Here is a 24,129-nt window from a genome sequence, read left to right as displayed (position 1 = left end):
AAACTGATCACAAATGCTGAGCACTGGAGTCCAAGCTAGGGTTGGGAACCAGCATCTCCTCCTGCCAAGAGCAAGGCAGGGCCCCCATCCTGGAGCTCTATAAGCTGCTCAACAGGCACTCAGGGTCAGGGAAGTGGTGACAGGGTGTGCATGCCTCATCTTTAGAGTGCTAAATCAGAGCTCTTTAAATGTCGATGGTAAAGATTTTTGGGACTAAATCTATGTGGGGTTGAGGAAGGGACAAGGGAAAAAGATGGTCTGTAGAAGCTGGAAGATTTGTTTTATACAATGTTAGCTTTATTTCAGGACCAGAATTATCCACAGGGACCTAGGTCAATTACAGAAGCTGAACTGGTCTAGGCTGGCATCAGAACAAACCATCTCTTTGACTCACCCCTGCATGCATACTACTGTTTGCTTGTTTCATTCACAAAGGTCAATCTTGTACTCTCAACAGGTCTGGCCCACTAAAGTGGTATTCTGGTCCAGAACCCAGGCTGACTTTGGCCTTCTTATTGACATTCTGAGCTGTCACTCAACTAATCTGATATTATTAAGCACAGCCCCAGATGGATCAAGATCAGTCATCTCCTTCAAAGAGAGTTCACACAAAACAATGAACAGAGGCTCAATTTAAAAACAGACACCTCTCTTTGCCAAGTCAATTAGAGGTCAAATTAATCCATGAAGCCAAGTTCGATATAGTTGTCCCTTTAGAACAAGTGATGGTGATACTGTACATAAAAGAATACTACTTAGAGCTTTACCTACTTCACATCTCATGCTAACATTTAAATAAAAATGAATAGGAAGACATGGCAGGGTGTTTTATCATATATATTTTATAAGAGATTAAAAAAATGGAAACAAAACAGGCTACAAAAGATGCCACAATGTACTTACATAAAATCTCTAAATTGCCACAAGGGCCAAGTCAAAGGCAGTATTATCTAAGCACCAATATAATGTGTGAGGTTTTATACACACGTGACTGCCTTCTGTTGTTAGGAAGGGAGCTGAAGACTTAAATCTCGGGATCTATGTATGTATTTCTAATAAGCTTACTTTGAGCTATGGGTTTCCATTACAAAATTTTATATTCTGAAAAATTCTACTAAATCCTAACAAGTAAGCATATGCTAGAGGTATAATTTACAACTATGCTGTTCAATACAGTGGCCACTAGTCACATGTAGCTACAGAGCACATGAAATAGTCCAAATTGAGATGCACTATAAAATGCCCAACAGATTTAGAAAACGTAGCACAAAAAATGTAAATTATCACTTGTAAATTTTTATAACAATATTGAAATAATATTTTGGCTATATTGAGCCCAAGAAAATTCATATTTATAATACATATTAGTTAATGTATTATTTATATGTTATTTATATGTTATATGTTAAATACACTATTTTTTTGTTATTTATATAACAAAAATTTTTTTTTATATGTTATATGTTAAATACACTTTTTTTAATATTTATTTATATGTTAAATACACTATTACTTGTATTATTTAACATTAAATATATAGTATTAAAATTCATTTAACATTTCTTTTTACATTTTAAATGTAGCTGCTTGATTGTGGATCATGTTTTATTTCTTTTAGTGCTGATCTGAGATATAAATGCCGATTTGATAGGGTAAGTAGATTCCATGGAACTATTAGTTAAATCTAGCTGGTCTAAATTTCACCTTATTCCTAGCAAAAAGGAGAAAAAAGAGTATTATCTCAGCTATCCTGTCAGAGCCACTATATGAAACCATAAAAGTAGTAAGTTGGAAGCAGAGTCCACAACACATCAGCAGATAAAAATGAACCATTCTTTCTCAAAAAGTAGTAAAACCAACATATACCTGGTCAAATCTTATTAATTTAACACCTCATTTTAAAATACTTTGCTTTAAGGTATATAATATAATTTTAAAACCTACAGAGACAAAAAGTAACTGAAAAACAATATCAAAGTAGCAATAATTGAAGAGGGAAACTAAGCATACATGACTCAATATAAGAAACATCCCAATTCTCTTAATATATATTTATAAACAATGCAATTCCAATAAGTATCCCAACATTTTTTAACTTGATTCAATGACGTACTCATAAATTCAAATAGAAAAATACACCTATGGGGGGAAAAACAAAAACAAACAAACAAACAAAAACCAGAAAAACCTAGAGAAAAGAGCAAAGAAAATGGGACAGCTAAGATAATATTTTTTATTATGTTGCAATAAAGGAATTTGATACCAGGAGCTAAAAGGGACCAAAATAAAGAGAGGTGGGAGGGAAGGGAAAGAGAGACTGACTCCAGAAAACAACTCAAATATATACATAAGGAAGCACCTCAAATCAGTGTGGGAGGAAAGGATTATTAAATACATGGTTATTATGTCAGGTAAATAATTTGAGGAAAAAATTAGATCCAGGACTCACATTTCACCACAAAGTAAATACCACAGGAATTACTAATATAACTGTTAAAATGAAACCCAAAAGTACTAAAAGAAAAACATAATTGAAAAATTATCTTGAAATGAAAAATATGACATTAAAGCAGAAATTTAAAAAAACAGAAAGATTATACATCATAAAAATTAACTTACATACTGCTAAAGCACTACAAAGTTAAGACAAACTATGAATAAGGAAAAAGGTAATATCTTTAACATATAAGTTCTTAAACTTCAATACAAAACTTTATAAACAATTCAGAAACAAATCACTACATTTACCAAAATATGTTCAACCTAATAAAGCAATGTAAACTTAAAGACTTACTTTTTACATTCTATATTCATAAGGATGAAGAAAAATGCTATGCAATGCTGCAAAAGGGATAAACAGGCACTCTCATTCACTTTCAGTGGGAGTGTAAACCAGTATAATCTTTCTAGCAATTTTCAAATATGTATCAAAAGTCATAAAAAGATATATATTTTTTACCCAGAAATTCCATGTCTAGGGACTTTGAAAAAAACATCAGAAAGGTGTACAAAAAGATACAAAGATGCTTGTTCAAGAGTTTAAAAAAACTGAAATGACCTAAATGCCCACCCATAGGGTTCTTTAGTAAGTTATTCTGTACTAACATAAAAATGCTAAGCTGTCATAAAATTAATAAAATTGATCTGTTCATTCAACAAAGATTTACTGAGCTGCTACCAAGTGTCAAGCACTATTCCAGGCATAAAGGATAAAACTAGCAACAGACAAAATTTACACAAATCTATATTGGCACAGATAACCATAAAATTACTAAAAATAATTCAGATTACCTCATTCTTCCTAACAAATATATATTTTCTGGAAAACAGAAAGGACGTATACTAAAATTCTAACATTGTAAATATATAAATTTATAGGAAGTATACAATATTTTATAATCACAATGTGACTTGGATGGCATAGTTTGAGATGAATTTTATTCTCTCCTGCAAGACTTTTTGAAGCATGAGTTTTTCCCAGTGATCAGGTAGTACCGCTATCAAGACTCAAAGTTAAGCTCTTCCATTAAAAACAAAGCTCAGAGTCATCCATTCATTCAGCAAATATAGAGTAGTGGCTATGTGGCAGACAAAACTAGGTGTAGAGGGTACAGCAGTGAACAAATCTCACAAAAACGCTCCTTTAGTGGTGCTAAGGTTTCAGTAGGAGGGTACCAAGTGCATCTGGATTTAGTTCAGAGTATTTTACAAACTGGATTATAAGGCATTTTCATCTTTAGGGCATAGATCCATTCATTTAACCAATGCTTGTGCTCCTACTACGTGCCAGGCAACGTCCTCATGGAGAGCAACATATCAGTGGACAAACTAGACAAAAACCCCTGCCCTTAGGGAGCTTACTACCCAGAGAATACAACCATTGGAAGGTTTGGGCTCCTTTCACTAAGAGGTAAAGAACGAAGGGGAAAGCGGTGGCCTTCACGTCACTGACACTCTAATGAAACCATGTGAATAGAGATCCACACAGCAAACATTTCATTAACTTCAAAAGCATCCTGACCTACACAAACGTTCCCATAGCTGTAACATAGGTACATGCTTCAATTCTGTTTTTGAAATGACAGAAAAAAAACCCATGAATTCTGCACTGAAGATACAAAACCTAAAATAATTAGATCTAATACACTTATCTCTCCAAAATTACACTAAGTAAAATGACACCTATTTTGAGACTTTCAAATATTGATGCATAATAACTGCTTTTTAAAGCAACAAAAACCTTAGTCATCTTTTACCTAGAATAGCCTCCTAAAATTTTTATTTTATTTATAAAATTTATAAATTATTTTATTTATAAAATTTATAAAAATTGCTTTTGATTCCTTTTGTTACATTTTATGTAATTAAAACATAGTATTCTACATAGTTAAAACATTTTAGAGTTGCCATTTAGAAAAACAATTCCTAAAACAACTTCTGGAAACATCGCTTAGCACATATTTTACATAATAAAATAAATGTCGTTATATTTTAGCATTATAGTATTCAATAGAAGAAAACGCAAACCACTGGATAGGTATGTGAAGTTTTTCTGTGTGTGCATTTCTTTAGTTTTGAACAATTTAATCCTTATTATATGTAAAGTAGGAGCTCCAGAGCAGTTTCTATTTTATCCAAGCAAGAGCCTTTGGTCATCTGAGAACTTCACTGTGACTGATTCTGTTGCCTGCCTGATATAGTTTGGCTGCGTCCCCACCCAAATCTCATCTTGAACTGCAAATCCCACAAATCTCACATGTCATGGAGGAACCCAGTAGGACGAAACTGAATCATGGGGACAGGTCTTTCCCATGTTGTTCTCATGATAGTGAATAAGTCTCACAAGATCTGATAGTTTTATAAATGGAAGTTCCCCTGCACAAGCTCTCTCTGCCTGCTGCCATCCATGTAAGATCTGACTTACTCCTCCTTGCCTTCTGCCATGATTGTGAGACCTCCCCAGCCATGTAAGTCCATTAAACCTCTTTCTTTTGTAAACTGCCCAGTCTCGGGTACACCTTTAAGTGTGGAACTCCCTAGAGACTTGTTGAATGGCTTTGACCAAAATGCTGATAATGATACGGACAATGAAATCCAAGCTGAGGTGGTCTCAGATGGAGATGAGGAATTTGTTGCAAACTGCAGCAAAGGTGACTCTTGTTACGTTTTAGCAGAGACTGGCAACATTTTCTCCCCACCCAAGAGATTTGTGGAACTTTGAACTTGAGAGGGATAATTTAGGGTATCTGGTAGAAGAAATTTCTAAGCAGCAAAACATTCAAGAGGTGACTTAGGTGCTGTTGAAGGCATTCAGTTTTAAAAGGGAAGCAGAGCATAAAATTTTGGAAGATTTGCAGCCTAACAATGCGACATAAAAGAAAATTCCATTCTGTGAGGAGAAATTCAAGCCCGCTGTAGAAATGTGCATAAGTAAGAGGAGCTGAATGTTAATCACCAAGACAATGGGGAAAATGTCTCCAGGGCCTATCAGAGACTTTGTGGCAGCTCCTTCCATCACAGGCCTAGAAGTTTAAGAGGAAAATATGGTTTCAGAGGCTGGTCCCAGGGCCCCTCTGCTATGTGCAGTCTAGGGACTTGGTGCCCCTTGTCCCAGCCACTCTAGCTGTGACTAAAAGGGGCCAAGGTATAGCTCAGGCTGTTGCTTCAAAGAGTGGGAGCCCCAAGCCTTGGCTGTTTCCACGTGGTGTGGAGCCTGCAGGTGCACAGAAGTCAAGAACTGAGGTTTAGGAACCTCTGCCTAGATTTCAGAAGATGCATGGAAACGCCTGGATGCCTGGACAGCAGTTTGCTACAGGGGCAGGGCCCTCGTGGAGAACCTCTGCTAAGACAGTATGGAAAGGAAATGTGGGGTCAGAGCCCCCACACAGAGTCCCTACTGGGGCACTGCGTAGTAGAGCTGTGAGAAGAGGGCCACCGTCCTCTAGATCTCAGAATGGTAGATCCACCACCAACTTGCACTGTGCATCTGGAAAAGCCACACTCAATGCCAGTCTGTGAAAGCAGCCAGGAGGGGGACTATACCCTGCAAAGCCACAGAGGCGGAGCTGCCTGAGACCATGGGAACCCCTCTCTTGCACTGGCGTGACCTGGATGTGAGACATGGAGTCAAAGGAGATCATTCTGGACCCTTAAGATTTGATGGCCCTGCTGGATTTTGGACTTGCATGGCGCCTGCAGCCCCTTCCTTTTCGCCAATTTCTCCCATTTGGAATGGCTGTATTTACCCAATGCCTGTACCCTCATTGTATCTAGGAATTAACTAACCTGAGTCTGATTTTACAGGCTCATAGGCAGAAGGGACTTGCCTTGTCTCAGATTAGATTTTGGACTGTGAACTTTTGAGTTAATGCTGAAATGAGTTAAGACTTTGGGGGACTGTTGGGAAGGATGATTGGTCTTGAAATGTGAGGACATGAGATTTGGCACAGGCCAGTTGGTGGAATATGGTTTGGCTGTGTTCCCACCCAATCTCACGTTGAATTGTAACTCCCACAATTCTCATGTGTCATGGGAGGAACCTGGTGAGAGGTAATTGAATCATGGGGGTTGGTCTTTCCCCTGCTGTTCAGATAGTGAATAAGTCTCATGAGATCTGATGGTTTTAAAAATGAGAATTTCCCTACACAAGCTCTCTCTTTGCCTGCTGCCATCCATGTAAGATATGACTTGCTCCTCCTTGCCTTCCGCCATGATCGTGAGGTCTCCCAGACATGTGAAACTGTAAATCCATTAAACCTCTTTATTTTGTAAATTGCCCAGTCTTGGGTATGTCTTTATTGGCAGTGTGCAAATGGACTAATACACTGCCCAATAACCATACACCTTTTTCCTTTTGTAACACAGCACTGGGTAATGTGTCCACCTGGAAATTTCCATTTCCCAGCTTGCCCTGCAAATGTAAACCAATGCAAAATAAGCATTAGCTTTTGTGTGGCATTTCTGGAAAACCTGTTTGTCTTTCACCTTCCATTTTCTCCTGGCTAAAACTATTGTATATGATGGCTGGCACCCCAGCAACCATGGTGTGACTTTATGGAAGTCAAACTCTCAGGACGGTGAAGCAGAAAGGCACAAGGAGTCAACATCCCTTATGACTTTGTGTAGCAAGCACAGCCAACCCTGACCGTCTACCTCCATACTAGTTTTACAGGAGTGAGAAAAACTATTTTGTGTAAGCTACCATTATTTCAGTCTGTTTCCAGATTACAAATGCTAAGTTCAAACACCCATTTGATTTATCTGGGGCAGCTAAATAAAGAGACCTAAAATTCTTAGTCTTTTGCTTTACCTACTCTTACCTTCTGGCGAATTTTTCCATCAGGGTTTCAACTATTGTCTCTCAACTCAAGATTCCCAAGTTTGAGGCTTCCCACATGTCATCTCAAAATTTCCAACTACCTTTGAAACACGTCCATTTGTATGTCCCAGTTACCTCAAAATTTGAATTAGTATAATCTCTTATTTTACTAATCCTTCTTCCCAATTTCCTTATTGTTTAATAGATTTTCTCAACCAATCAAGTTCAAGACTGTAATGGAAATTTCTTCAAAATGTGTTTCACCAGCACCAGGGTATCTTGGGAGGCTCATTAAGAATGTGAATCCCCAGGCCCACCACAGATTTACTCAACTAAATCTTCATGAGCCAGCCCAATTAGATCCTTGGTAATTTATGAACATATTACCAATATGTTATTACCAATGAAATATCAATATGCTATTCCCAATAAGATCCATGGTAACTTATTAACATTAGAATTCTAAATTATTGCTTCAGAATTGCCTTTTAAAAAAAAGTCCTTCTCTCTCCTGCCCTATGTTTACTAAATATTCACTAAATAGCAAAGTCCTATAATATGATTGATACAATTTGTCTGTGTCCCCACCCAAATCTCATCTTAAATTATAGTTCCCATAATCCCCAAGTGTTGTGGAAGAGACCTGGTGGGAGGTAATTGAATTATGGGGGCAGGTCTTTCCTGTGTTGTTCTCATGATAGTAAGTCTCATGACATCTGATGGTTTTATAAAAGGCAGTTCCCCTGCACACGCTCTCTTGCCTTTGCTCCTCCTTCACCTTCTGCCATGATTGTGAGGCCTCCCCAGCCATGTGAAACTCTGAGTCCATTAAACCTCTTTTTCTTTATAAATTACCCAGTCTTGGGTATGTTTTTATTAGCAGCCTAAGACCAGACTAATATAATGACCTTTGTGACCTCATTTCCTACTATTCTTCCTCTCACTGCTCCTAATTCCAGATTCTCTTCTGCCTTGGGGCATTTGCTCTGGCTGGAATACCCTTCCCCCAGATCCCTATCAGGCCAACTTTCTTATTTCCTTCATGCCAACTTTTCAATGAGGACTAGCCTAACTAACCTGCTTAAAATTGCAATCCATCCACCCACCTTAAACATTTTGCTTTCTCTTCATTTTCCCTATAGCATTTACCACACAACAAACTCTATAATTAGCGTATTTTGTATGTGTTTTGTCTCCTGCCTCACTAGAAAGTAAGCACCTCCAGGGCCACACTTTTCCTCTTCTGTTAACTGATATATCCCAAGTGCCTGCCTGTAACAGTAGTTGAAATTCAGTAGACATCTGCTGAATTAGCTAATGATTCAGTCAGAAATCTGATTCTTCCCTTCCCACTCTCACTGTTCCACTCCAATACTAATTCTGACTTTTGTCATTTTAAGACTGTTTTGCAACAGTCTATCTACAATACTCTTTCCTCCAAACCAGCCAACACACTTCCAGACTTACTAAGTTACTATTTTCAGGATGTCCCTCCCTTATAATGATGTGGCCCCCAACTGGCCCTGTTAGATATTATATATTGGAGTTACACTTAAATAAGAAATTAGATTCAATGAACTCTACGATCCTGTTCAAATATTTGGTCTTGTGTCCAAATGACTCACCTTGGCATTTAAAATGCTCTGTAATCTGGCAGTAGTCTACCTATCCAAACTTATAGCCTACTCCTTCCAAGTTTCCCTATGCTCTCAGCCAATTTCCTTAAGAATTCTGAAATAAGCCGTGTTCACTTTCCCCATTTGTTCATGTCATGACTGTCTTCAACACTCTCCTAACTATAGAAACAGATGTCAGTATCCTTTAGGATCCTGCTGCTCAGACTGTGATCTGCAGGCCAGCATCCTTCAGCATTACCTGTGAGCTTCTCAGAAGTGTAGTAACTCTGGCCCGACTCCAGACTTCCTGAATCAGACTCTGCATTTAACAAGATCCTCAGGTGATTCCTATGAACCTTCGAGTTTGAGAAGCAGTGTGTGAGGGCTCATCTCAAATCACATTTCAGTGAAATGTTCACTCGGCAGGCCTCATGTTCAGGAATAAGTATGTACTAAATTCCTAGTCTTCCACAGGTCCTGCGTCCCCCACGGCATGCACAATGTTCCACTAACAACATCCCCTCTTAGACTATTTATTCCCTCTTAAGTCCTTTCTCCCCAGTTTGGTTGTAAACAACTTACAGGCATGACAGTCATACATCTGGCCAATCTGGATGCAGGGAACAGAAACCCATTCAAGTCATTTCAAGGGGGTGGGGGAAAAGAGCTTATTTTAATGCTACTTGGGAACTAGGGCTATAAAATTCGGGGAGGGCAGGCTTCAAGGTCTGGCCACCCTCTCTCAGGATCTGTGTCTGCCCATCCATTGCGTTCTCTTTGCCATCTCTCTACTCACCCAGTTTCTGCTTTCTTCTATCAGCAGCATTCCCATGGCCTATTATGGCCATCCATTCTCTCCCCTACCAGCCTATTCACCTCTGTTCCCTTCTGCTTTGACTCCAAATCTCTAACTTTAATGTTTGCAAGAGAGATATGATTAACACAGAGACTCTTTTTGAGCCAAACCACAAGGTTACAACTGTCTGAGTCACATAAGAATTGGTTGCCCCTGGGTCAGGAGCCAACCATAGTCCAATCAGCTGAGGCCAAAAAGGCTGCAGTTCAGAACAAGGCCCTCTAAGCAGCAGGGCTTCTCTCAAAGGAGAATATTCCTTAGGAAAGGTAGGACTATATTTCTTAGGAAAGAAAAGTGTGGGCAGAGCAGGGAATGAGCCACAACGCTAGCCCCACAGAATCATCATTTGTCTTCACCACCATCCCAAGCACAATGCTGAAGCTATAATAACTGGAATCAACCAATATCAGGGGAAAGAGTTATTCACCAAGCACCACTATGGCCCTGACACTGTGCTGGCCGCACACGGAATACAAAGATTAAACAAGCAGCAGTCCTTCTTTTCCTAGAGTTCTTAATCCAAATGTGTCACTGAACTAGTTACTTGACCTTGGGCAAATTACTAAACCATAATGGGCCACAGTTTCCTCAACTATCAGATGGCACTCCACCTTCACCAACCTCCAGGAGTGTTGTAAGTTTCCATAAGGTAATCATTGTAAAAGTACTTTGAAAAATACACAAATCAATCAAGAACAGTACTGCAGCCCTGTAATCCCCTCACATGCCACAGGTTTTGCAGTGCTCTCAGATTTTTTCTCTTCCCCCTATTTCCCACAATATATGAGCCATCAATTGCTGTTATTTAAAAGAACACCACCAACTATTACCATTATATTTTCATACCTCTATGACTAATTTCACCCAGAAGTGTGTAAAATGAATTTTTAGTGTGCATTTAAAAAATATTATAATGTATTCAACTGTGTATGTAAAACTATAATGCCCTATATAAGTATTTTTTGGTGTATTACAAAAGACAGTGTGTACCGAATTCCTATGTAGTACACAGGCCAGTTTTGACTCTTGTGTGGCCCTCTCCCCACAGCAGTTTCATTTAATATTTCCGAAATACTGCAATCAGAAAATTTCAGGGACCCTATTTTTACAGGGAGACCCTAAGGAGAAAAAATGACCTGTCTCCACCCCTGAAATCCAATTCTCCTAACTTATATATCTTTTTTTTTTTTTTTTTCTAAAACCACTTTACCACCGTCTTACATTAAAAGATGGAGGTGGGGAGGAAGAGCGGGAATCAGTGATAATGGCAAGATAGATTTCTGAAAAACATGTTATTCCACCCTCTGCAGGATTCAAGTACAGGTTTATGGGAGAAGACAAACAAACCTTGGGATATTTACGGTCTTGGCTTTGACGCGAGCAAAATCAAATAATATTTACAGAGTGCCTGCCACATGGCAGGCAGGATGTTGAGGGCTCCTCGGATACGATGAAGAGTCTGGGCCCTGGGAAAGCTTACTTGCTTCTACCCCGGAGCATCTGTTGCTCAGTGTTGACAACTGTGGCCATTCAAGAGCTGGCCCCAGGTGGAGCAAAGAAAACAGCTTCCACCTGGCTAAAAAGTCAGCTCAGCTGGTGGAAGTGAGGGTTTCGGGCAAAAGGGAAACAAAAACGAAACCTCAGACGCGAGCCGGTGGGACTCCGCTGCGGGAGGCAGAATTATAGAAGCTGTAATGCAGGGGACCCACTCGGCACCCGACCCCGACGCAGGCTCCCGGAGCTCCGAGAGGCAAGGGACTACGGATCAAAGGATTCTGCAGCCCGGGAAAAGCAAACTCGATTCGCTGGGAGCTCAGAGAGGGGGTTGCAAAACGGTGGGCGCTGGAGGCAGAGGCGGCGGGCTGGGGATCTGCTCACTAGGATGGAGAAGCTGAGTGGAAATCGAGCTGGTGGGGAGGGAGGTGGGCAGGGCGAGTGCGCTCAGTGACTGGGACCTAATGGTCACACTGCGGTGCTAAGCACGCCTAGGGGCTCCCGCCGAGAACACCCATTCGAAGGTACTGGAGCCTGGAAAGGGTCTACGAGTGCACTGAGGGCAGCGCGGGGGGAAGGGTCCACTAGGGGCTGGGCGCGACAGTCGGACTGCCGACGGGGAAGAGGTGGGATGCGGTCTCTTCCAGGATAAACACACACACTCACACGCACACTCGCTGCCCGACCCCGGGTTAGCCCCGAGCCTCAGCGGCCCCTCACCCTCGGCGCGGGAGCGGATCTCCGACACGGTCCTCCGCATGGTGGGCATCGCGGCGGCGGCGGCGGCTGCAGGTGGGTCCTCAGCCCGGACTCTGCACCTGTCACCTCGTGGTACGCGCGGGAGACCCGGCTGCGCCGCGCAGAGCGCTCAGCTGCAGCCCGGGCCGCGCCACCCACCTAGGGCAGAGCCGCCGCCGGGCGCGGCCCCCGCACGCAGACAAGAGGAGAAAGGCGGCGGTGGCGGCGAAGGTGGCGGCGTCCGCAGAGCTGGTCTAGCTCTCGCTGCAGCCGCGGAGGGGCGGCTCGGCGAGGGGCGGAGCTCGGGCGCGGGCGCCGGGGGTGGGGCCTGCGGGGCGCGGGCGCCGGGGGTGGGGCCTGCGGGGCGCGCGCTCCCCCACCCGCGGCCGCTCTGCGAGGAAGGCGGGTGAGGGGCGGGGAGAGCCAGGGGGAGCCTCCTTCGCCCCGCCCCGCCCCCTTCGGACCGTATCACGACTCAAAGGTGGGGATCAGCTCTTAACCTCCTCAGTCCTCCAGCGTTTTCGCTCCGCCCGGCGGAGTTAGTTGTCCCGGTCCCTCCTCCAGGCCACTCGGACTCTCTCGCGTCTTGCTCAGACAGGAAAGAATGCTCCGGCTGCTGCATTCTCACGAATCCCCTCCCGCTACCCCTGGCTTTTGATCGCAGTGGAGCCGCCCGTCGTCCGGAAAGTGCTGTTGGGTCTGAGCGGGCAGGCGAAAGCGAAAGGGTCTGGGACTACAAGGTTTAGGTCCTAGCCAGAGCAGGGCAAAGGAACGACTGTTCACCATCTGGGTGTAATTCTAACCTCTCTGCACGCCCAGCCCGACTCGTGGCCTGAGTCGCACTTGTCTTCCTGCCTCACCCACTAGCAACAGGCTGCGAGGTCGGGAGGCCCCGGGTGCCCATGGTCCGTGGGTCTTGGGTGCATCTGGGGCCCGCCTGCAAGTGGGCCCGGTGCATCTCCCTAGTTCAGGCTCTGCAGCCTGACAAGACACTGACATTGCAATTAAGCCAACTAAGTATTGGCCCAGGTGGTTCATAAAAGCCTTTTTTTTTTCTTTTAGTTAAATCTGCATAAAGTTGGATGCAGTCGTTTTGTCTGCAAAGGGGAGAGGAATCTTTGTATAAAATCCACAAATATGTTAAATTTTAATTTGCCGATGTCCTTCAGACTGTCATAGCCTCATTACCTTTTATTTTGTATACCGAGATCTATGCTAACAAGTTGTCAAAACAAGTACTTCACCTTCAAGTTAAGATGTAAGGTTTTGTGCTGTTTCTGGCGAACTGCTGAACTGGCAGGAAAGCAATAAACCAGAAACAATAAATTAGAAGCAATTTGCTTCTTCCCTCATTTCATGCTCTTCCTCCAGCAACCAGCGAAAGAGATCCTCATATGGAGGCCTTTTATTTGAGATCTTTTCACATCCTGAAGCGAGAGAGCTGGAGAAGTTTGACCTGAGAGAGAAGTAATTATTTCCAAGCCTCAGGAAAAAATGAAATAAAATCTGCTAATAGCGTCCTATCTCCATTTGTGGTATTTTTTCTGCTCCCTGCAGGTAGCACTTGCTAATCAGAGCCCTGCCCTACATTAATACTCAGTCAGGCATTCAATGCATATTTATGAAGAGCCCACTCTAGTTGGCTGTGATTCAGAGACTGGAATTAGAACAAAGGAAATGTATTCTCAGTGTTCATGGAACATCTCAGGGTAAAGCAGGACTCAACAATAAATGAATGTATCTCTGTTTCAGTGATAGTCATGATTTAGAAGTATGGTCTTCTAAACGTAAAAAATGAACACAGCTTTTTCTGGACTGTCATCACTGGCCATTTTTATTTCTTCCAAGGCCCAGGGTCTCCTTGTATAAAGCAGGCTTCCTCTGGCTTAATGAACATGAGTCTGAAACAAATTAAAGGGCTAATATAGCAACGAAAATAGTAAAAATAATAATCAGCTTTAAAAGTTAGCGAACAGAAACTGGAGGAAACGCAGTGCTTTTCTGATTAACATGTTAGGTGTAGTTCTATATGAAGCCATAACCAGTTCTTATTAAAAATCATGACAATAGTTGATTTATTTGTAATTCCTAATTAGTCCTCAGATGGAGTTGAGGTTCAATTCTGCTTATTTACAAATAATAACTGAAGACAGTTCCAGAAGTTACTTCTGTTTTCTATAGAGCAATCCATTTTTTACATGTGTGTCCCATTAACTCATCAGCAAAGTTGAAAACATTCATACAGGAAACAAGTCATTTATACAGAGAATATTGCATGATATAGTCTACAGATTACCATGTGTCCTTTCCCAGATACTATCACTTTATCCATAATGGCAAGTGTATCCCAACTACCTTATTTCTTAAAAACCACTCATTCCTGATTGCTAGAAATCACACGTTTTTATTGGTTCAGAACTTGATTGAACTTGAGGATTGCACTAATTGCATCTGCTTGATTTTAAGGCTCTTAGATCTTCTCACCTTCTATTGTGTGAGAAGTGCAATGTGCCAGTCCCTGGCAGGGAACTCTGGTTCCAGCCACATGACTTTGTCACAGAATCTGTAGTAGAATTCAGATGTCAGCAAGATCATTTAAAAACTTTCAGGTCATATGACTATACTGCTGATAGAAGGAAGAGGGTTATTTAAGGACAACTTCTCTAAGAACCAGGTTTTATCCTCCACAAAATATACTTTGAATACATAACATGTGTGAGGTGCTGAGCCAGAGAACTAGGTTATAGAGGCACTTAATGAAAGCTAACCAGCAGTAGCAACAAGATGGCTAATATGTCATGCCAAATAGACAAGCAGCAACTATGGACTTTGAGAGAAGTTAAATTTCTAAGAGCTGGGGTGATGAACATTGTTGAGCTAGATCTTAAAGTAGGGGTTAATTCTATAGAAATGAAAAGGAGACCTCTTTCTAGTGGGAATGCTTGGTAGTCATTGTTTAATGAATGTGTAAGGTCATTGGAGTGATAGAGGAGCATATATATTTGGTAGGAACAAAGAGACTGACTTGACTACAATGAAGGTTTTTCATTGGGAATCCATGTATGGAGACTAAAGGTGCCAGATTTGGGAGAGTCTGAAATGTCGTCTTAGGATACTTTTGTTTCCTAATGAGCCTTCTAAATGAATGGTGTTAGGAATTCCAATATGCCCACTTTTAAGCTTTTTTTTTTTTTTTTTTTTTTTTTTTTTGACATTTTCCCTTGAATTTTGCCACAAATTTTCCTCAACTTTACTAAGTAAATTATGTTCTGATATAATGAACATTGTGTGGCAGATGTTCATTACATTCCCAGTAACTGTGCCATGTAGGACTAAATGGGAAAACATGTCCTTAGCTTTCTCTTTGAATTAGGATGGCTGTTTTATTAAGTAATTAGAGAAAATAAAAGTATGTGTAAATACATCTACTCTGTTCTGTCATAGCAGGGTGTGGACATCAATGGAACTTCAATGGCCGAAGGAGTTAGGTTTAAACTTCAATTAAATCAGAGGTGACTGTCAGGTACCCAGAGTCAGGTAAATGATAGTTGAAATTACAAAGAAAAAAAATACAGTACAATAAAAGAACTAAGAGGATGTCACTACTAGAATCAAACAGATTGGAAATCAAGTTTTCATGCCAAGAAAATTAAATAGAAAGAATAGTCTTTTCAACAAAGGATGTTGGGGCAACTGGATATCCACATGCCAAAGAAAAAAGTTGGACCCCTACCTTGTACCATACACAAAAACTAACTCAAAATGGATCAAACACCCAAAAAGTAAAAGTTAAATTAACTATAAAACTCTTCAGAGAAAAATAGTAAATATTTATTAACTTAGATAATAGTTTCTTACATATGGCATCAAAAGCACAAACAACAAAAGAAAACATAGATAAATTGCACGTCATCAAAATAAAAACTTTTGGCTGGGCATGGTGGCTCATGCCTGTAATCCCAGCACTTTGGAGGCCCAGGCAGGCAGATCACTTGAGGTCAGGAGTTCGAGACCAACCTGGCCAACATGGTGAAACCCCGTCTCTACTAAAAATACAAATATTAGCTGGGCATAGTGGCGGGTGCCTGTAATCCCAGCTACCTGGGAGGCTGAGGCAGGAGAATTGCTTGAACCCAGGAAGCAGAGGTTGTGTGAGCCAAAATCATGCCACTGCACTCCAGCCTGGGAGACAGAGCAAGACTCTGTCTCAAAAGAAAAAAAAAACAAAAAAACAAAAACTCAAACTTTTGTGCTTCCAAATACATCATTAAGAAATTGTAAAAGAACCCACAGAATGGGAGAAAACTTTTGTAAACCATATAGCTGATTAGTGACTTGTATCTAGGTTATATAGAAAACGGTTATGAGGCTGGATGCCGTCGCTCTTGCCTGTAATCCCAGCAATTTGGGAGGCCAAGTAAGGAGGATCATTTAATCCCAAAAATTCTAAACTAGCCTGGGCCATGTTGAGACCTTGTCTCTACAAATAATTAAGAAATTAGCCAGGTGTGATGGTGCGTGCCTACGGTCCCAGCTATTTGGAGGCTGAGGTGGGAGAATCACTGAGCTGGGGTGGTTGAGGCTGCAGCGAACCAAGCCATGATTACACCACTGCACCCCAGCTTGGGAGACAAAGCAGGAAGAACCCATCAAAAAAAAAAAAGAACTATTATGATTCGCTAATAAAAAGACAACCCAATTTAAAAATGAGTAATGAGCAATGAGCAAAGGATCTGGATAGTTGTTTCTTCAAAGCAGATATGCAAATGGCCTATAAACTCATAAAAAGATGCTCAATGTCATTAGCCATAGGGAAGTGCAAATCAAAAACCTGAGATGCCACTTCATACTCAGTAGAATGGCTATGATCAAAAAGACAGATAATTATGTGTTAGAGAGGGTGTAGAGAAGTTGTAGCACTCACATGCTGCTGGTGGAATGTAAATAGTGAAGCTGCTTTAGAAAATAGTCTGGCAATTCATTAAATGTTAAACATGGAGTTACCATATGGTCTAGCAATTACACTCTTAGGTATACACCTAAGAGAAAAGTAGATGTCCACACAGAAATATATACACAAATGTTACATTATTCATAGTAGCCAGAAAGGGGAAATAACGCAAATGTCCATCAACTGATAGATAAATAAAATGTGGTATGTTCATACAATGGTATATTATACAGTAAAAAGTAATAAAATAACACATGCTATAACATGGATGACTTTGAAAACATTATGCTAAGTGAAAGAACCAGTTACAAAGGCTCACATATTGTATGATTTCAATTATATGATACGTCCAGAATAGGCAAATCTACATAAACAAAAAGATTAATGGTTGCTGAGGGATGGGGGGGTGGAATGGGAGCATTGGGAGATGACAGCTGATGCAGAGTTTCTTTTTAGGGTAATAAAAAAAATTGTGATATCCATTTTCCATGTGATATACATGCACAATTCTTTGAATATACTAAGGGATTATATGCAGGTGAATTGTATGTTATGTGAATTATATCTTAATAAAGCTGTTAATTTTTTTTTAATTAAATCTCCAAAGGCATCAGCCACAAAATGACCAAGTCCAGAAAATAAAAAAGAGATATCAGAGGATATGCCTATCTTGGGAGGACTTGCACTAATTAATTACTTGATATTACCTGAGTTTGTCATTGTCTGGGACCCCCAAAATTATGAATTGGTCCCCTTTGGGAGAAACAGGTAGGTGAGAGAAGCTTGCTCACTAATTTATTAACTCACAATGCAACTGGAAGTGCTTTGGAAACTCATGTCCTGGGGATTGTTGGAGACATGGCTGAGAACCCTGCTTGTGATTGAGATTAAGGCATGGAAAGTGGATTACCACACAACCATACAGTACATACACTAAGCAGTGCTGGTCACTATACTTCCAATTCTTCTGCAGAAGCACAAAAGAAACGGGTAAATTAATCTTAAGTTTTACATAATTACATCTTTTAGTTTAAAATTTAGGTTGAGATGTAAAATTCTATGTAATAGCAAAGCTACTGGTTATTCCAAGTGAAAATTAGGCTTTAGTATCTATAATCATGGGTGTTATATATTAATTCAATGCATAGTGTATGGTTAAAGTATCATACTGTTAGACTTGTAAGGGCCTTTTTTGCCCCAGCCTTCTTCATTTTCATTGCTCTCTTTGTGTCACCATCCTTATATGCACAACCGTCCAATTCACGAGTGAGATGTTTAGGCTATGTTCCCAGAATGTATCTTCATTCTATGCACATAGCTTTATCTCTACCTCTACTACCCATGTACAAGTCACCATCATCGCTTGCCTGCCGTAGCTTTCTAACTGGTTTCCCTGCTTCTATGCCTGTCTTCCATTCATCTCACAGGAGTCACCATTATTATTATTGCTTTAAAACACAAACTGGTTCATGTTATTTCTTAAGACTCTTTGGTAGCTTCTCATGGCACTCAGTAAGAAAACCAAATTTTTATGATCCTGCCCTTGCCTGCTTCTCAGACTCATCTTCTCTAGCCCCTCATTTGTTCACAGGGCTCGGATGATTCTAGCCTACTCCAGCTAATATCGCCCCACTATCCCCAATGCTAGACCTGCCACATTGCCTTATTCTATTTTTCTCATAGTACTTATCACTATGTGGAGTTTTCTTTTTTGTTTATCTGTTTATGATAAATAGTTCTTGCTGTGTTTGTCTTGCTAATTGCAATTTGTTCAACCTTAACAACAGTGTCTGTCATACAGTCCAGGATTCATACACAGTTGTTGAATGAATGAATGTAAATGAACTGAATCCCTCAGATTGGAAACTGGAAATGAGTAGAAGGATAGGTAGTGTTTCATCCAAAGACATAATAAGTTATGTCCTTCATATTTATTGGGGTATATTATTTTGTGAGAATTATTTGCATGAAATAATTTAGAACATATTTGCTTTGAAATATTTGATATGAGCAAAACCTTGTACCACAAAAATTAATGTCAAAATTAAGTGATCAAATTTTAAATATAAACCAATTTCAACCAAAAGTTCTAAATTTGCTGTCATTGAATAATTTAGTCACTTATTCTTACTCATAATGATAAAATCAATACTTTTCCCTCACAACTATGATTCATTTCTCATACCAGTAGTACTACTCTCTTTTCAAGCACCTTAGCAAGGTCTTGATACAAAGTTATAGTATCTTTAATGTTATTAACTTCTTCATATACTGGGTATTTCCAACCAAAAAGTACAACAATGTTTTCTTCCATATAATTGAAAATATTCTGCTCCTGTTTAAATGAAACTAGAATTTTAAAATGCAGTTTTGTAAGGCCAGGCGCGGTGGCTCACGCCTGTAATCCCAGCACTTTGGGAGGCCGAGGCGGGCGGATCACGAGGTCAGGAGATCGAGACCATCCTGGCTAACACGGTGAAACCCCATCTCTACTAAAAATAAAAAAAAAATTAGCCCGGCCTGGTGGCAGGCGCCTGTAGTTCCAGCTACTCGGGAGGCGGAGGCAGGAGAATGATGTGAACCCAGGAGGCGGAGCTTGCAGTGATCTGAGATTGTGCCACTGCACTCCAGCATGGGCGACAAGTGAGACTCCATCTCAAAAAAAATAAAATAAAAATAAAATGCAGTTTTGTATTGTATGAGAGAACTCTTGAAACACATTTTAAAAGAATAAGTATCTCCAGAATATTTATAATCAAGTTCAATTCACACACAATCTTTTGGAAAAAAACACTTATTGAGTATTTTATTCAAAAAGTAAATGCACATTCAAAGGAAAACAATCCGCTGTATCATAATATCTAGTGTTGGATCTTACATTCAATAGCGTTATTTCAAACAGATGAAAAGAGATTAATTAAATGATTTTTTTTATTTTAAAAGTTTCCTGCATATCAGAGCCAAGATGTGGAAAATTAATACTTAATTAGAAGTGCTGCTTCTTTTCCAAAGGTTACCAAACAGCATTTCAATAATGCTGGTTTCTATACAAAATATTATTATAAAATATTCTCTGAACTTGTGTATAAGACAATCAACATAATATTGCCATACATTTAGACATTTTAAAAAGTAGCTTTATTGAGGTGGAATTGATATACCATAAACTTCATGTGTCTAACCTACAGAATTTAAATTTTGATATATGTATATAACTGTGAAGCCATCACTACATTCGCGATAAGAATCATACCCATTCCTTCCAAAAGTTTCCTCTTGACCCATGGAATGGTTCTTATCTGTCACTAGATAAGCTTTTTCATCAGCATTCAGCACAATTTATTGAGTGTCCACCATGTTTTAGATAATGAGCAGGATATTGGAAATTGAGTGGTCAGCTGAAACAGACAGGATCCAGACCCTTATTAAACTTATGTTGCATCAGGAAGACCAATACTAATCAAATTATTATGTAAATAAATATAAAATTACAGCTGTAAATTGTACTCTGGGCAAGCTAGTCTATATCTGTATATATTGATTGTATCCCCAAATATTTCTGGGCCTCCCCACCTATATCAGAAACCCTTTAATGTTGCTTATAGGGCTTTCGCAATGTATCTAAAAATTTACACTAAACATTTTGTTTCTACTGCATGTTATGTTTTTTATTTTGAAAACAGTATAGTATGATGTTTGTTGACCAGAAAGTCAATATTGAAAACGAAAAAGGAAAGGAAAAAAACCTCCCAAGAAAATCTTGCTTTTTTTTCTCACCATGTTACATTAGTTGTTATTTCAAGGAGACAAAGTCACAAAAATGAGGTAAAAAATATTGAGGGGGGAAAGTCCAGAATTTTTATTAAAAATCAAGCATAGGCCGGGTGTGGTGGCTCATGGCTGTAATCCCAGCACTTTTGGAGGCTGAGGCAGGCAGATGACGAGGTCAGGAGATCAAGACCATCCTGGCCAACATGGTGAAACCCCATCTCTACTAAAAATATGAAAATTAGCTGGGTGTGGTGGCATGTGCCTATAGTCCCAGCTACTTTGGTGGTTGAGGCAGGAGAATTGCTTGAACCTGGGAGGCAGAGGTTGCAGTCAGCCAAGATTGCGCCATTGCACTCCAGCCTGGTGACAGAGCGAGACTCCGTGTAAAAAAAAAAAAAAAAAAGGAAAAGAAAAAGAAAAAAAAATCAAGCATAGTAAATGAAACAAAGATGATTATCAAGTACAATTTTGTAATTCCATAATTCCATGACTTTTAATTTAGAAAGAATGCCAGGCTTAAGTAAGATCATTGATGAATTGAAATAAGCTATAGCTTTCAAATATAAAATATTTGCCAATTGTGTTTGAGCCTCTTAGATGATATAGCTCCTGTTCAGCAGTTCATAATTCACTTTAGTGTTTAGTAGATTTACTGGAAAATCACAACTTTTTTTTCCCTCTGACCCCAAAAATCTCAGAAACAACATCTGCTGTAAAGAGGGATCGTTTATCACTGTAGCTTCTTGCCAACTTTGGACTGTGAGGAAATCCACTAAATGGAGAAAGAGAATCAATACTTAATTCAGGATTACTTTTAGGTATTTGTCCCAGAGAACAGAAGCTGGGGTCAGGGGCAGACACTTTAAGGAAAAGATATAGAGGAAGCAAATGGAGGTTTGTGTAAGCTGGAGACATTGAAGGTTGAGCACAGGTGAACTTGTGCTAAGTGTGGAAGCAAGAGTCTACACCTCTTGTATAGATCTCCTTGTCTATGCCAGACTGCAAATGGCAGCTTTTTTCCCCTGCCTGTATCCTCCTGTCTGTTTTACATTTGGTGTGAACACCTGAACACTGACCATATCCTATTAAATTGGAACCTCTTCTCTCTTCTTCCTGAATCCATGGTATTCTGATTCCAATCTGCCTCCCCAGCTTCAGCAGCCATATATTCTCTAATTGAAGCAGCTGTATTCTGTTGCTTTGTGTAGCCAATCAGTTTCCCATGCCCACTGGTTTAATTCTGCACCTAGTCCTGGCCCCTTTTGGTTCCCTCTGGTTTGTTCTTGATCTAAAACTGACAGTGCAGAAGGCAAAGGGAGACCTGTAGGTTGGGAAATGATATTAATAAAAAGTTTGAATAGGTACATGGGAGCCAGATTATGAAGACCCATGCAAACCAGCAAAGGTGCCAGGAATGAATGCACAGAACGAAAGGTAGTCATTGTAGGGAGGCTCTGGGACACATGATAACCTTGTGCTTTGAAAAGGTTTTTATGGTGATCATAGAATATGAAGCATGGATTAGAGGTAGAGAAATCAGGCTGGAGATGATAAAGGTCTGTTCAATTAACAGAGGAAATGGTGATTTTAAAAAGTTAAGTCTGCATATAATATGAGGCATTTATAGTAATACTTCTGGGACTATGGACAATAAAGGACAATAGTCTATCTGTAGAAAAAACAGATAATCTTCCCTCTCTAGTTACAGGTATAAGTATAGATATAGATATACTTGAACTTTTTAGATGTTGGGTTAATTTTCTACTGAGTCAGAAATTCTGACTTTGAGGAGGGGAGAGTACCTGACTTAATGAAAAGAACTGAAATCAGAAGATGTGGGTTTGGATCTCAGTTCTGGAACTTTCGAGTGGTTTAATCATGGGAATGTCATTTGAAGACCTTTCTGAACCTCAGATTAACTCAGTGGGGTAACATGCGGGCTCTGCAGTCAAACTGCTAGCCTCTGGTCCAGTTTATATCACTTACCAGATGCTTCATTTTGGACAAGTTACCAACTTTTCTGTGCCTCAGATTCCTCATCTGTCAAATGGGGACAATTATAATGCCTATTTCATAGGATTATTGTGAGAAGTACTGAGATATTTTATTGCAACATATAATACAAATTTTAGTGGTATTTATTTATTTATTTATTTATAGTCTCATTCTGTTGTCTGGGCTGGAGTGAAGTGGTGCGAGCTCAGCTCACTGCAGTCTCTGACTCCCTGGTTCAAGCGATTCTCGTGCCTCAGCCTCCTGAGTAGCTGGGATTACAGGCGTCTGCTACCACACCTGGCTAATTTTTGCATTTTTAGTAGGGACGGGGTGTCAACATTTGCCCAGGCTTGTTTCAAACTCCTGAGCTCAAGTGATTTAACCTTCTCGGCCTTCCAAAGTGCTAGGATTACAGGCCTGAGCCACTGTGCCCGGCCTGCTGTTATTATTTTAATTTAGTACATTCAACATTTTTTTCCTACTCTGTGAGTGACATAAAATTAATGATTATAGTTACTAGAGGCATTTTCTTCAATCATGCCTTTCTTGGTAAAGTCTAATAATGTAAGTTTATGTAATCTATCATTTGTATGACAAAAGGCATCAATGTTAGATATTTAACTGTGATGGAGGATTCTATTTACTGGTTTCAAGAAACTTGCTGTAAAAATGCCCGTTAGTAATATTTAAAACAATGTGTCTCTTTGGATCATTATGTAAATAAATAAATATAAAATCATAACTGTATATTGTACTCTGGGAAAGGGAGTCTACAACTGTATATATTGACTGTATCCCCAAATATTCAACTGCACATAATGGAAAATCCCAAAGGTTCAATTGCACATAATGGAAAATCCCAAAGTAGCAGTAATTTAAACAAGATAGAGGTTTATTTGTCTCTCATATAGAAAAAAGTCTGAAGATATCTCTGTACTGCCTTCAGAAAACCAGAGACTTCTATTTGTACTCTGCAATGCTAACACACAGCTTCCACCCTCAAGGTCACCTCTTAGTCCTAGCACACCGAGTCAGACTCTTTCAGCATCTACTTCTGAAGTCTCAGATAAAAGTTATGTTCAGCTCTTATTGGCTCATCACCTGGCCATGTGTAGCAGATAGGTATCCCGGCCCGCAGGATAGTCAGAGCAGGCCCTGGAGGAGGGGGTGGGAATTTGGGGAACAAGAGACACGAGAAATGGATACAAGACAGTGCTCTGATCAAGTCTCCTTTAATGGCGGTAATGCACTGCCTTATATACACTTGGAAGGGAAGGGGTTGGGCTAAGGCGGAAATGATCTCATTGCTGAGGGCGAGGCCAGATAGGTTTCGGTTTCTCCGGTCGGAGGTCATGTTGCGCTTGCGCTACTAAGTAACAATTTTCCCCGC

The 24,129-nt window shown here is 40.1% G+C and overlaps 1 protein-coding gene across 4 annotated transcripts in view; it reads right to left on the bottom strand.

The window, feature by feature from the left end:
- ATP8A1 (ATPase phospholipid transporting 8A1) overlaps window positions 1-12,284 on the bottom strand; it is a 266,458-nt gene extending 254,174 nt beyond the window's left edge. For all 4 annotated transcript variants that reach the window (XM_050791502.1, XM_050791504.1, XM_050791503.1 and 1 more), the window contains exon 1: window positions 12,005-12,284. In XM_050791502.1, coding sequence (XP_050647459.1) covers window positions 12,005-12,053 — 49 coding nt within the window. In that variant the 5' untranslated portion in view covers window positions 12,054-12,284. The remainder of the gene's footprint in view (window positions 1-12,004) is intronic.
- Window positions 12,285-24,129: the final 11,845 nt, after the last annotated feature.

The sequence above is a fragment of the Macaca thibetana genome, chromosome 5, assembly GCF_024542745.1.
Source record: "Macaca thibetana thibetana isolate TM-01 chromosome 5, ASM2454274v1, whole genome shotgun sequence".
Lineage (NCBI taxonomy): Eukaryota > Metazoa > Chordata > Mammalia > Primates > Cercopithecidae > Macaca > Macaca thibetana.
The sequence above is the reverse complement of the archived record's forward strand: the minus strand, read 5'-3'. Positions and strand labels throughout refer to the sequence as shown.